The following is a 15,226-nucleotide window of genomic DNA, read 5'->3' as shown; positions in this document are numbered from 1 at the left end:
CGGAAGATCGGAAATGTATGTGCATCAAAGCTACCTTCCTCATATAAGAAGAAGCTTTGCCAGCCCTGCACTGATGAAGTATTACACTCGGAACAGCGATCTTTGTTCGAGAGCAGTAAAACCCTCATTAAACAAGAAGTTCAGTCCTCTGTATTGGCCCTTTCCCAGTCTCTGTTACCTCAGCCACCTCCTCCTAAAAAAAGGGAAGATGGCAACGGTTATTTCTGAATCAGACTCTGGTGAACTTCATTCCTTCGGCTCGGAGGATTTGTGGGAGACTGAGGGCTCCACTTCCACCCCCAAAGAGGAAAGTAAAAAATACTATTTTTCCTCGGAGGACATACATGAATTAATCAGTATGGTCAGGGGGACAATGGGCGTTGAGGAGGAGAAGGAGAAACCATCAGTGCAGGATGTTCGGTGGGTTAAAACCTAAAAAATTGAAGGGGTTTCCAATACACGAGAAAGTACAGAGTCTCATTCTTCATGAATGGGAATCGCCCGAGAAGGGACTTACTGTTCCATCTGATCTAAAGAATCGTTTCCCACTTGGGATACCCCTAAAGTAGACGTACAGGTCTCTAGAGTATCAAAAAAGACAACCCTCCCTTTCGAGGATTCTTCCCAACTCAGAGACCCTATGGACCGCAAAATGGAGAGTTTACTAAGAAGATCTTGGGAGACTTCCACCAATCTCCTTAGAACAAATATTGCGTCCACCTGTGTGGCTAGGTCCCTATTCCGTTGGCTCCGTACGCTTGAAGACCACCTTACCCAGGGAACATCTAGGGAAGTAATCTTAGATTCCCTCCCTCTTCTCCAGAAAGCTACGGGCTTCCTCGCCGATGCTTTGGCAGAGTCCGTTAGAGTGGCTGCTAAATCAGCAGTTCTTTCTAACTCAGCCAGGAGAGCTCTATGGCTGAAGTCCTGGAGCGGGGACATCACGTCCAAAACAAAGCTCTGTGCCATTCTTTTTCAAGGCCGCTATCTATTCGGGCAGGCTCTGGATGATATACTAGAAAAGGCAACAGACAAGAAAAAAGCGCTTCCTGAACAGAGGAATCCGAAAAAACGGTTTTTTCGTCCCTCAAAGGAACAACCCTTCCAACGAGCGTTCAAAGGGAAAGGCAAGTCAGGACGCTGGAGCTATCCCAAAGGGGGAAAGGGTAGGAATATCCTGGTTCCCCAGTCCCAGCAAATCCCTGACAAGCACTGACTACGCCCAGGGCGTCGGGGGTCGACTCTCGAGTTCCATTTCGTCGAACCAGTGGGTAATCAACACTATTCGGAATGGACTAAAACTAGAGTTCGAGAGCCCTCCTCCTCCTCATCACATAAGGATAACCTCATTACAGAGTCTCAGCCCTCAGGGTGCATTCCTTTCCGGACTTCGAGAGTTACTCCAGGCAGGAGTAATTTCCCCAGTACCTCAACAAGAAATAGGCAGAGGACACTATTCCCACCTGTTTCTGATCATGAAACCGAATAATAATCAACTTGAAACCTCTGAATCGAGTAATAACTTACAGGAGATTCAAGATGGAGTTGGTCAAAACAGCGATCCCTCTGATAGGACAGGACTGGGTGATGGCTACAGTGGATCCCAATCCATCCAGAATTCCGGAAGTACCTAAGATTCGCAATATCTCAGGATCGGAAGATAGTACACTATCAGTTCAACTCCCTTCCCTTTGGAATCGCCTCAGCTCCCAGGGTCTTCACAAAGATCATGACAGAGTCAATAATATTCATTCGTCTTCAGGGGATCTGCATAGTACCCTATCTAGATGATCTACTCCTTGTCGCTCCTTCGTTCTCCCGCCTCAATGCAGACTTAACAAAGTCTCTAGAAATCCTAAAGTCATTGGGTTGGATACCGAATCTAGAGAAATCGGACCTACTTCCTTCCAAGAGGAAAAAGTTCCTAGGGGTCCTACTGGACTCGGAATTGAGAAAATCCTTTCTGCCCAGAGAACGTCAACTCGATCTGGTACAGAAGATAGCAGCATTCAGAACCCTGAAGGCTCCTACTCTGCGACATTCCATGTCTATTCTGGGATCGCTAACATCATGTATCCAGATGGTATCTTGGGCCCAAGCCCACACGAGAGTCCTCCAAACCCATGTCCTATCATCCTGGGACAGACAGCAGAGCTCGCTATCCAAGAGAATTTGCCTCCCCAATCATGTCAGGGCATTCATGACATGGTGGCTACGGCTCCAAAACCTCCAACGGGGGGTTAGTTGGGACCAGGTCCCGCTAAAGACACTCACATCGGACGCCAGTCAGGGGATGGGGAGCTATAGTCGAGGGAACTCATTTCCAGGGCACATGGCCCCCAGACATCAGAGCAAGCTCTTCGAACTTCAGAGAACTGAAGGCGGTGGAAGAGGCGTTAAAAGCCACATCCTTTCTCTTTCAGGGGCATCATGTCAGGATATATTCCGACAATATGTTACTATGCCTGAGGAGGTGGTGATGGCGAACTCAGTCGAGGGGTTCAAGAGAGGCCTGGATGTCTTCCTGGAGCAGAACAATATTGTATCATACAATTATTAGGTTCTGTAGAAGGACGTAGATCTGGGGATTTATTATGATGGAATATAGGCTGAACTGGATGGACAAATGTCTTTTTTCGGCCTTACTAACTATGTTACTATGTTACTAATATGACCACGGTAGCATACCTTCGTGATCAGGGAGGCACAAAATACAAGAAACTAAAAACCTTAGCTTCAAACATTTTTTTTTCTGGGCAGAGGCACCTCCTCTCTATTTCGGCAGTCCACCTGAAAGGGTCGGCCAATACCCAAGCAGATTTCCTGAGCAGAAGGGATGTATATCCAGGGGAATGGTGTCTAAACCAGGAAGTCTTTCTCTCCCTGATATCCAAATGGGGGATCCCAGAAGTGGATCTTTTTGCCAACAGTCAGAAAGCCAAGCTGCAAACATATTTCTCCCTATATATGGCAGACAGAGCACTGGGCATGGATGCGTTCTCTCACCCCTGGAGGTTCAGCCTCGTCTATGCCTTTCCTCCGATCCCATTGCTATCAAAAACTCTACAGAAGATCCGATCAGAGCGAGTTACGGCGATCCTTATCGCGCCAATGTGGCCGGGGAGGAGTTGGTACAGCGCCCTGTTAGACATGGCTCAGGAAGGTCCAGTATGTTTACCTCAGAAGGAGAACCTACTTCATCAGGGGCCATTAGTACATCCAAACCTCCACAGGTTAAATCTTTCAGCATGGCTTCTGAAGCCGAAATACTAAAGGCAAGAGGTCTCTCAGATCAAGTAATTCACACACTTCAAAACAGTAGAAAACCCATAACCAATGCCATTTATGCCAAAATCTGGAAAAAGTTTTCATCTTGGTGTCTTCCTAATATTCCAGACCCATTTCATCCAAATATTGCCCAAATTCTAAACTTCTTGCAGAGGGGTCTAGATTTGGGTCTTAGGCCTAATACCTTTTTAAAGGTACGAATTTCAGCTCTTAGCTCTTATTTTGACCAGGAACTAGCCAAACATCGGTGGATCAGACGTTTTATAACATCAGCGAGTAGAATCCACCCCAGAGTTCACAACCGTACTCCCCCTTGGGACCTAAATTTGGTCCTTAATAGTCTAACTCGGGATCCATTTGAACCCTTATTAGAGTCTTCTTTAAAGGTTCTTACCCTAAAAACTGTCTTTTTAGTGGCTATTACCTCTGCCAGACGGATAGGGAAACTACATGCCCTATCCATACAAGAGCCTTATTTGAGGGTGACATCTGATAGTATAATCCTCCGACTCTAGACCCTACCTTACCTAAAGTAACATCAGACTTTCATAGAGGTCAGGACATAGTGTTGCCCTCATTCTACCCAGATCCCTCTAATGTGAGGGAGGAGTCCTTCCACACTCTGGATGTCCGCAGAGTGGTCCTATACTATCTTTCACAAACAGAGAGTTGGAGGATTGATCAAATTCTCTTCATTCAACACTCGGGAAAGAACAAAGGTAGAAAGGCGACAAAAAATACAATCGCTAATGGGATTAAACAAGCCATATCTCTGGCATACTCATCCCAGAATCTATCACCTCCTCCATCACTGAAAGCCCATTCTACACGGTCGGTGTCAACATCATGGGCAGAGAGGTGACGCTTCTACGGAGCAGATTTGCAGAGCTGCAACCTGGTCATCAGTCACCAGGCATTACAGGCTTAATTTCAACCGGGATTTAACTTTTGGCAGAACAGTTCTGCAGGCTGTTGTCCCCCCCTAGAATTTATTTGTTGGTACTACTCCAGTACCGCTGTCGTGGAAGGTGACTGGAAAAAATAGAATTATTCTTACCGTTAATTCGGTTTCTAGGAATCTTCCACGACAGCATTAATTTCCCTCCCTATTTATGATGTTATCGTTTACTGCCTGCACCTGAGTGTTAATTATACATTCTACTGTGTCCAGAAAAAACACTGGAGGTGGCAGGAATGGGAGGGTATTTAACCTCTTTTGTGTTTCCTGTCCCCCATTAGGGTAGGGAGACATCCTCCAGTACCGCTGTCGTGGAAGGTTCCTAGAAACCGAATTAACGGTAAGAATAATTCTATTTTTTTTTTCACAAGGGTAACAGGAAAAAGTGGATCCAAAAATGTTTTGTGCAATTTCCTATGAGCATACGGATACCACTGTTTGGGTGCACAGCAGAGCTTGGAAGGGACGGAGCGCAATTTAACTTTTTGAATGCACAATTTGCTGGAACAATTAGCTGACGCCATGTCGCGTTTAGAGAGCCCCTGATGTTCCTAAATAATGAAAATCCCCCACAATTGACACCATTTTGGAAACTAGACCACTCGGGGAACTGATCTTGATGAGTGGTGTGCACATTGAACCCTCAGGTGCTTCACTGAAGTTTATAATGTTGAGCCATGAAAATAGAAAAAAAAATCATCTTTTCCCCCCAAAAATGTTTTTTAGCCGCAAATTTAGAATTTTCATAAAGGTAAGATGAGAAATTGCTCCATAAAATTTGGATCCCAAAATGTTTTGTGCAATTTCTCCTGAGTATGCCGATACCTCATATCTGGGGAAAAAAAACTACTGTTTGGGCGCAAGGAAGGGCTCTTAAGGAGTGTCATTTGACTTTTTAAATGTAAACTTTGCTGGAATCATTAGCAGAACCATGTCCTGTTTGGAGAGCCCCTGATGTACCTAAGCAGTGGAACCCCTCACCCCCTCCATGTGACCCCATTGTGGAAGCTAGTCCCCTTAAGGAATGTAATTAGTTGTGTGTTGAGCACCTTGAACCCCCGTGTTCTTCACAGAAGTTTATAAGGTTGAGCCATGAAAAAAAAAAAAGTTTTCCCCACAAAAATGTTTTTAGCCACATTTTTTTATTTTCACAAGGGTAGCAGAAGAAATTGCACCATGCAATTTGTTGTGCAATTTCTCCTGAGTACGCTGATACCCCGCTTGTGGGGGAATACTACTTTTTGAGGCACAGTGCAAAACTCAGAAGAGAAGAGGCGCCACATTGGAGTTCAGATTTTGCTAGAATGTTTTGGGGGTCCCATGTCACATTGGCAGAGCTCCTGATGTGCCAGAGCAACAGAAACCCCCATATGTGAATTCATTTTACGAACTACACACCCCAATGAATTTATTTAGGGGTGCAGTGATCATATTGACACCACATGTGCCTCACAGAATTTTATACCTTTGAGCGTTGAAGAAAGAATAAATTATATTTTTACCACTAAAATATTTTAGCCTCAAGTTTTTAATTTTTCTAAGAGCTAATAGTGGTAAAATTTATTCAGTAGGACTTGCGTTTATTTGTGAAAAAAAATGTAAATTTGGGAAAAAATTTGAAATGTTCACAATTTTCCAACTTTGACTTTTCATGCCCTTAATTCACAGATATGTCACACAAAATAGTTAATAAGTAACATCCCCTGCAGAACCACTCCTTTATAGGGGTTGTCTTGCTAATTGCCTATAATTTCCACTTGTCTGTTCCATTTGCACAACAGCAGGAGAAATTAATTCACAATCGGTGTTGCTTCATAATTGGACATGTTGATTTCACAGAAGTGCGCTTGATTTGGAGTTACATTGTGTTGTTTGTGTTCCCTTTATTTTTTTTTTGAGCAGTGTACGTACTGTTTAATGACCTGAAGAGTAAAGCTATCTTATCGCTTTTTATTGCACAGTGAGCATAAAAATAGACAATTCCTGATTGACAGCTTAGGCTTCTTTCACACTAGCGTCGGAAGAGATTCCGACGCTAGCGTTTGCTGCATTGCACAATGGAGGCAGTGGATGCATTTTTCCGGCGCATCCGCTGCCCCATTGTAAGGTGCGGGGAGGTGGGGGCGGAGTTCCGGCCGCGCATGCGCGGTCGGAAGAAGCGGTCCGTCGGGAGAAAAAAACGTTACATGTAGGGTTTTTTTTCTCCCGACGGTCCGCCAAAGCATGACGCATTCGTCGCAAGACTGATGCGAAGTGTGCAAATCCGTCGCAAATGCGTCGTCAATAGAAGTGTATGGGGAAAAAACGCATCCTGCAAGCACTTTTGCAGGATGCGTTTTTTCTGCAAAACGACGCATTGTGACGGATTTTAAAAAAACGCTAGTGTGAAAGTAGCCTTATTCATACTGTTTCCTAAAAATCTAAATAAAATGGGAATAAAAAAATGTTATGTAGCCTTAATTGCCACGTATAAAAACAAGCCCCTGCTCATGCTTATCATGTGTTATTGAAAATAGAGATTTTACATGTTCTTATTAGCTCAAGAGCAGGAAAAGGTACAGAATTCCCAAAAACCAGTCCAGTAAAATCCAAGTTCCCAGTAGTACTCAGCAGTGGTCACCAAGCAATGTACAGGGCTGTGTTTTGCCTGTACATCGTGTAGTTTTCAGATGATCAGTTGGGATATTAGGCTCCCCTATTTCTTATTGACATAGGTCATCCATTGGTTCTGGACAACACACTACAACTATCTGCCCATAAGTGCTTAGCCGCATCCATACTCTGTTAGCAAGCTTATCCTTTCTATTTAATCCTCACACTGCAACCAAGCCTATGCTTTCTATTGAATTTGTACACCAATACCTGGCCTATGCTTTCTGTTGAATTTGTAAAGCCTATGCTTTCTATTAAATTTGTACACCGCATCCAAGCCTATCCTTTCTATTCAATCCTCACACTGCAACCAAGCCTATGCTTTCTATTGAATTTGTACACCAATACCGGGCCTATGCTTTCTGTTGAATTTGTAAAGCCTATGCTTTCTATTAAATTTGTACACCGCATCCAAGCCTATCCTTTCTATTCAATCCTCACACTGCAACCAAGCCTATGCTTTCTATTGAATTTGTACACCAATACCGGGCCTATGCTTTCTGTTGAATTTGTAAAGCCTATGCTTTCTATTAAATTTGTACACCGCATCCAAGCCTATCCTTTCTATTCAATCCTCACACTGCAACCAAGCCTATGCTTTCTATTGAATTTGTACACCAATACCTGGCCTATGCTTTCTGTTGAATTTGTAAAGCCTATGCTTTTTTTTAAATTTGTACACCGCATCCAAGCCTATCCTTTCTATTCAATCCTCACACTGCAACCAAGCCTATGCTTTCTATTGAATTTGTACACCAATACCGGGCCTATGCTTTCTGTTGAATTTGTAAAGCCTATGCTTTCTATTAAATTTTTACACCGCATCCAAGCCTATCCTTTCTATTCAATCCTCACACTGCAACCAAGCCTATGCTTTCTATTGAATTTGTACACCAATACCGGGCCTATGCTTTCTGTTGAATTTGTAAAGCCTATGCTTTCTATTAAATTTGTACACCGCAACCAAGCCTATGCTTTCTATTGAATTCGTACCCCTATACTAAGCCTATGCTTTCTATTAAATCTGCACACCGCTACCAAGCCTATCCATTCTATTGAATCCCCACTCTGCAAACAAGTTTGCTTTCTATTCAATCCTCACACTGCAATCAAGCCGATCTATGCTTTCTATTAAATTTGTACACTGCAACCAAGCCTATGCTTTCTATTGAATCTGCACACTGCTACGAAGCCTATCCTTTCTATTGAATCCTCACACTGCAACCAAGCCTATGCTTTCTGTTCAATCCTCACACCGCAATCAAGCCTATGCTTTGTATTGAATCCTCACACCGCAATCAAGCCTATGCTTTCTATTGAATCCTCACACCGCAATCAAGCCTATGCTTTGTATTGAATCCTCACATCGCAATCAAGCCTATGCTTTCTATTGAATTCGTACCCTGCAACCAAGCCTATACATTCTATTGAATTCATACACCGATACCAAGCCTATGCTTTCTATTAAATCCGCACACCGCAATCAAGCTTATGCTTTCTATTGAATTCGTACCCCTCTACCAAGCCTATGTTTTCTATTGAATTTGTACACCGATACCAAGCCTATGCTTTCTATTAATAATAATACATTTTATTACATGGACAAGTCCCATAATACACAACCGTGGTAGTGCAGCAAGCGATGGTTTGAGTAATTAAAAAAAAAAAAAAAATCTCTGCCATCAGAAGAATAGAAATTACTTGCATGAACAATATTGGGACATGCTTACACATGAGCAGACTCCGTGGGAAATACAGAAGGAGGATTTAAAGGTGTAAAAACTCCTCACCAAATGATCACCCAAATTTTGTGACCTAGCTGTAATCATAGGTAGAGATGGCAAATATTGCCTAAGGGTGTTAGGTGTCGAGTTCCCGCTTCTGCACAGGGGGAATCTCGAGCCATCTCCGCTGCGGTCTCCCATTCCTCTCCAGCTGCAGTGGAGTCTGCTCAGCGGAGACGTCGGTCCCAGCGTCTTGCTCAGTCCCACTCTGTACAAAGAGTTACTGCTGCTTTTCCTGCTTCTGCCATTGAAGTCAGTGTTGGGCAGCGGCAAGCAGATGCTTTTGGGACTAAGTCCTGCTTTTCTCTTTCTGAGCATGCCCAGGGCAAGATCTCCCGTTGGAGATCGAGGGTCACATGCTCAGGTACTTCAGCACATCCCATTGGTCCTCCAGGAAGGTCATGAAAGTGCAAAACTTCGGTGGCAGCTTCCCATTGGTCCTTTATTGGAAGGTCCTGAACGTGCTGCAACTATATAAGCTGCGCATGACCGCACGGCCATGCGCTAGTATAGACTTGATAATGTGTGTGTGTTGATGGATGTATGTCGATGGATGAAAGCTCCTAAATCATTCCCATTCCTAGTGTTGTTGACTGCTCGCGAATGAAGGATTGCTATCTAGCGCCCGACTTAGCCATCAGCACGTAAACACACAATACAGCGTCTTATTGCTGTGACCGCCAGTGCGGCGCCGTGCGCTTTCACAGCGCTTTCCTGACCCAAGCCTGGGTGGTTAGTGGCGATCGCCAGTGTGGCACTGCATGCACTCTCGTGCTTCTATTTCTGTCACTCTGATACCCCAGTAGCGGTGTCGAGCGCATGAGGTCTATGTACTCAAATCCTGTGTCTTGGGATTGAGTTCTGAGACTCCTTGCTTGCGCTCTTGGTGCAGTACCGCGGCCCTGTGACGCAACAGGGTTCGCTTCCTTCACACAGGGTGAGGTTAACCCGTGTGTGTATTCACGTTGTACCGCCATATAGTCCGTCATTACTTGGCAGCAGGTTCCATCTCTGCACGGTGGACCCCGGGCAGCGAACGCACCTTACTCTATCTGTCTTATTATTTGGTGCGTTCCGCTAGCCCTAACACAGGGTAGAATCAGCAAGGAGTATAGGCCAATATTTAGCCACCATCTCCTTCATCTCCCTCCAATGGGAGTGGTATTTGGTCACCTGTCTTACCTGGTTATTGGCTTTGATTTTTGTAGATGAATATAGAAGTTGATGCCTATTAGCATTCCTGGACCTATTATACTCCTTATTTTTTCTTTTTTTTTTTAAATACACGTCTTCCTGTGTCCTCGATCCAAAAAAAAAAAAACTGTTTTTCATTTCCTCTGCTTGGGCTCCAAAGTCTTCACTGGAAGAACAGATCCTTTTAATCCGGAGGAACTGGCCAGTGGGAACAGAATTGATCACATGGGGTGGGTGGGAAGATGATGCATGTAATACAGAATTGACTGCTGTCTTTTTTCACACCCCTCTTCACCAGACATCTAACATTTATAAATAGATGTATATTTCAAATATTGTTATTCGAGTCATGAAAAAGCTGCAAATCAGATGGTGTGCCCTGCCAGATCAGGAAAATGTTGATGTAGCGGGCCCAGAACATAACCTGCTTCATCAATGAGGCTTGAGTCGACGAGAACAGATCCCTCTCCCACAGCCCCAGGAACAGATTGGCGTACGAAGGTGCGCACGCATCTCCCATAGCTGTTTCCTGGAGCTGTAGGTAGAATGATCGGTAAAACAAAAAAGTTGTGAGTCAAAAGAAAACTCAAAAGTAATAATAAAAAATCAATGTCACTGGAAGAGAAGCTGGTCATAGATAGTGTGAAACTGCTCTCAAACCATCCTTAAGTCGCTTTATATCAATATTCGTCATAACGTCACATGTTACAAGGATCATATCCTCATCAATATGTACGGAGTCAATTTTTTTTAAAGAAAATCTGAAGTGTCCTTCAGATAAGATGGAATAGTCTCCACAAGGGGCCTGAGAAAAGAATCAGTGTACTTGCCGATGCCCTCTTTAAGTCCACCAACCCCAGGTAGGACGGGCCTACCTGAAGCCTATGCTTTCTATTGAATCCGCATACCGCTACCAAGCCTGTGCTTTCTACTGAATTTGCACACCGCTACCAAGCCTGTGCTTTCTACTGAATTCGCACACCGCTACCAAGCCTATGCTTTCTATTGAATTCGCACACCGCTACCAAGCCTATGCTTTCTACTGAATTCGCACACCGCTACCAAGCCTTTCTACTGAATTCGCACACCGCTACCAAGCCTGTGCTTTCTACTGAATTCGCACACCGCTACCAAGCCTATGCTTTCTATTGAATTCGCACACCGCTACCAAGCCTCCAAGCCTGTGCTTTCTACTGAATTCGCATACCGCTACCAAGCCTATGCTTTCTATTGAATCCGCACACCGCTACCAAGCCTATGCTTTCTATTGAATTCGCACACCGCTACCAAGCCTGTGCTTTCTACTGAATTCGCACACCGCTACCAAGCCTGCTTTCTATTGAATTCGCACACCGCTACCAAGCCTCCAAGCCTATGCTTTCTACTGAATTCGCACACTGCTACCAAGCCTATGCTTTCTACTGAATTCGCACACCGCTACCAAGCCTATGCTTTCTATTGAATTCGCACACCGCTACCAAGCCTATGCTTTCTATTGAATTTGTACACCGCTACCAAGCCTTTGCTGTCTGAATCCTTACGCGTTTTTGAATCCTTAACACCGCTAGCAAGCCTATTCTTACTGTTGAATCTGTACCCGCAACCAAGCCTATAGCCTATGCTTTCTATTGAATCTGTACATTGGTACCAAGCTTGTGCTTTCTACTAAATCTACACTGCTACCACGCCTATAGTTTCTATTGAATTCGTACACCGCAACCAAGCCTATGCTTGCTTTCTGCTGAATTTGTAGATTGCTACCAAGCTTGTGCTTTCTATTAAATTTGTACACTGCTACCAAGTCTGTGCTGTCTATTGAATCCATGCACCGGTTTTTGTTTTTTATTATAAACTATATCCTGGAAAGTAAAACCATACAATTCAAAGAGGGTTTATATGGGACTGCTCCTGTCACAGTTTACCGCAACAAAGAGGAGCCAGTAGATCGCAGCGTATGATTTCTTACTCCTGCGCTGATTATAAGCATTTCACCTTCATACTAAACTCTGTAAGTTTCTTTTAGCTGTGCAGGGGATAATCTCCTCAGTTGAGAGAACCTGGAAGCTTATGCTGCATGGCTAGAGGTTGTAGTTGGGGGTTTTTGAAGGTGTTTGGTGAATTTATCTGTGACTGTTGCTAGGTTTTGAGTTTGTGATTAATTTTGTTTCTTCTGCGACTTTGGTTTAACCCAATCCTCCACTCCCCATTGTTTACCTGTGTTGTTTTTGTGTGTATATTTGTATGAATGGTATTTTCCTGTATCCCTGTTTGTATTACCTTGTTAGTCTACTTGGTCTATTATGGTACACTACTAGTCCCCTTTTCCCTGGGTGGGGTAAGGGTACAGACTGAGGGCAGATTCGGGAGCTAAGGCAAAGTACGTGGTCCCGGCGTCTCAACTATCATAAGTAATCTGGGGAACAAGGTGAGATGGGGAACTCCCAGCGGTAGGGACAGGGAAGAAGGAGCCCCTGGTCCTTGGACACCCAACAACAGACAGCTGCTATGTCATTTTTTACTGTAAAGGTAAACAGAGTAATGATTGTTTAAACTAATTTTTATTTTTTTCTTTCTTTTTTTAGGTACCCCTTTTCCAAAAAATTTTCTGCAAGTTGTGAAGAAAATGTTGTCCAGGCTTTTTCGAGTATTCGTCCATGTTTACATTCATCATTTTGACAGAATAATACAAATGGGAGCAGAGGCTCATGTAAATACCTGCTACAAGCATTTTTACTACTTTGTAACAGAATTTAATCTGATAGACACCAAGGAACTTGAGCCACTGGTAAGTATTAACTTTTGATAAAACACAATATACCTTATTTTATACTTACAGCTTTTGCCATAAGTTAAAGTGAACCTGTCAGCAGGTCAAAGGTGGCAGTGTTCTGCGGTTTATTCCCGCTGCTTTCCAGAGTGTCTTTTTTTTTTTTTTTCCTTTTCAAATCTGCCATATTATTCCAGAGATATGGACTTCTCATTTATCTGTAATTTTATGGTCTTTTTTACTAGGGGGACATGGCTCATAGGAATTTCGGGGGGTGGGAGGTGTCTTTAGGCTATCCTTCGGAAAATTATAGACCATAAAAAATATAACTAAATTATGTTTGGTTCCATACATCTGGAACCATATGGTGAATTAAAGGAAAAGAATACTTAAAGAATAATCAGGAATAAAATGAGAAGAAAAATTTGTAACCTAGTGACACAGGAAAGAAGTATATCTTGGTACCGTGTTAGCCAGTAGATAGAAAAATATTTAGAATTGAGAGTCCTCAGTGGTTGATACCTTTTAATGGCTAACTGAAAAGATGGTAACAAATTGCAAGCTTTCGAGACTACATACGTCTCTTCATCAGGCAAAGACAAACAAATTCTGAAGAATCACATATTTATGCACAACATAGTATAGAAAAAAAAAAGGGGGGGAAAAACCATGGATAAGCCAGGTGACATGAAGCAGAATTACCATGGTGAACACATCAGACTATATGAGGGAAGCAAACAGACAACTTATGGACACACACTACTACAAAAAATTGGAGTTGGATCCTACACAGGATTATTACAAGGAACCAAACAAGTTGGTATCTTGTCTGCCTAACGAATCCATAAGAACCAATGACCTGATACCAGAAAGTCCAAGAACAGGGACATTCTACATGCTTCCCAAAATCCACAAATCTGGAAACCCAGGAAGACCAATAATTTCATGTGTGGGCACCCTTTCTGCGCAGGTATCTGGATGGGTAGAGGGTATTCTTAAACCCCTGGTAAAGGATACACCCAGCTTCATTCAGGACACAACTGACCTATTGAATAAGCTATCAGCAATAGGTCCTCTACCAGAAGGAACCATCCTGGCCACCATGGATGTGGAATCTTTGTACTCCAATATCCCACACCAGGATGGATTAAATGCCTGCAAATTCTTCCTGGAAAACACAGGGACTGATGCAAATTCTGTGGTGAAACTTATAAAATTCATCCTCACCCACAATTGCTTTGAGTTTGTCAAGAAGATCTATCTACAGGAGACTGGCACAGCAATGGGAAGTAAAATGGCCCCACAGTATGCAAATCTTTTCATGGCCAAGCTTGAAAGCGACTTTTTGTCATGTCCCATCAGGCCTCTGGCGTACTACCGCTACATTGATGACATTTTAATTATCTGGACGGAGTCTGAGCCACAGCTAAAGACGTTCCATGAACAGTTTAATCAATTTCATCCAACCATCAACTTGACACTCAACTACTCCTGCACTGAAATTAACTTTTTGGACACCATCATTAAGCTGCAGAACAATAAAATAGAGACATCCCTGTATCAGAAGCTAATCGACCGTCCAACATACCTTAAATGGGACAGTTTCCATCCAAAACACATAAAAAAACTCTATTGTCTACAGCCAAGCCATCAGATACAATCGTATATGTTCCAACCCAATGGATAGGGATGAACACCTTGGTCGCCTCAGAAAGACCTTTTTGAATCAGGGCTACCATCCAAGAACAATTGAAAACCAGATTACAAGAGCCACCAGAATATCAAGGAATCACCTGCTACATTACAAAGCTAAAGAAGAAAATAACCGGGTACCTCTAGTAGTTACCTACAATCCAAATCTGGAGGTGCTAAGGGGAGCTGCACGGAAATTACAACCTTTACTACAAAAAGATGCCCGCTTACAATCCATTTTTCCAGACCCCCCACTACTGTGTTTTAGGCAGCCCCCAAATCTAAGAAGCATCATTGTCAAGAGCTCCCTGTCCTCTCCAACAGCTGCAGGTACCTTTCCTTGCAACAAGAAAAAATGTAAAACCTGTCCATTTATAATGACCACGGACAAGATAAAGATTCCCAACTCACATCAGGACTACAAGATACCAGGTACTTTCAGCTGCGTCACTTCTAATGTGGTGTACCTAATTATTTGTACTAAATGTCCAACTGGGGGTCTGTATGTTAAGGAGACAGGGCAGAAACTGAGAACAAGGATGAACTCTCACCGCCATACAATAAGAGAAAAAAGAATGGATATACCTGTGGCAATACATTTCTGTCTCCCAAATCATAACATTATGGACATGAAATTACTTGTGCTAAAAAGTAGCTTCAAATCGCAGAAAGACAGAAGAGTCTGGGAATATAAACTGATGACGACCTTTGACACTCTAACTGCAGGAATGAATGTGTCACACGGATTTATGTCTTTTTACATCAACTAAGGAACTTGCCCCTCAGACCATGTGGGGTCATCACAACAGAGACCCTAATCACAGGACGATAAAACAATCCTTATCTAAGAATTGGCCCAATATTTATGGACGTAACTGTTTATCACCCATG

General features: G+C 43.2%; 1 protein-coding gene across 3 annotated transcripts in view; it reads left to right on the top strand.

Annotated features, from left to right (window-relative positions):
- Positions 1 to 15,226, top strand: part of MOB3A (MOB kinase activator 3A) — a 74,521-nt gene that overhangs the window by 31,985 nt on the left and 27,310 nt on the right. For all 3 annotated transcript variants that reach the window (XM_069740652.1, XM_069740653.1, XM_069740651.1), the window contains one exon: positions 12,459 to 12,661. In XM_069740652.1, coding sequence (XP_069596753.1) covers positions 12,459 to 12,661 — 203 coding nt within the window. The remainder of the gene's footprint in view (positions 1 to 12,458; positions 12,662 to 15,226) is intronic.

Source organism: Ranitomeya imitator, chromosome 1, assembly GCF_032444005.1.
Source record: "Ranitomeya imitator isolate aRanImi1 chromosome 1, aRanImi1.pri, whole genome shotgun sequence".
Classification (NCBI taxonomy): domain Eukaryota; kingdom Metazoa; phylum Chordata; class Amphibia; order Anura; family Dendrobatidae; genus Ranitomeya; species Ranitomeya imitator.
Note: the sequence above shows the minus strand (reverse complement) of the source record. Positions and strands in the feature narration are given on the sequence as shown.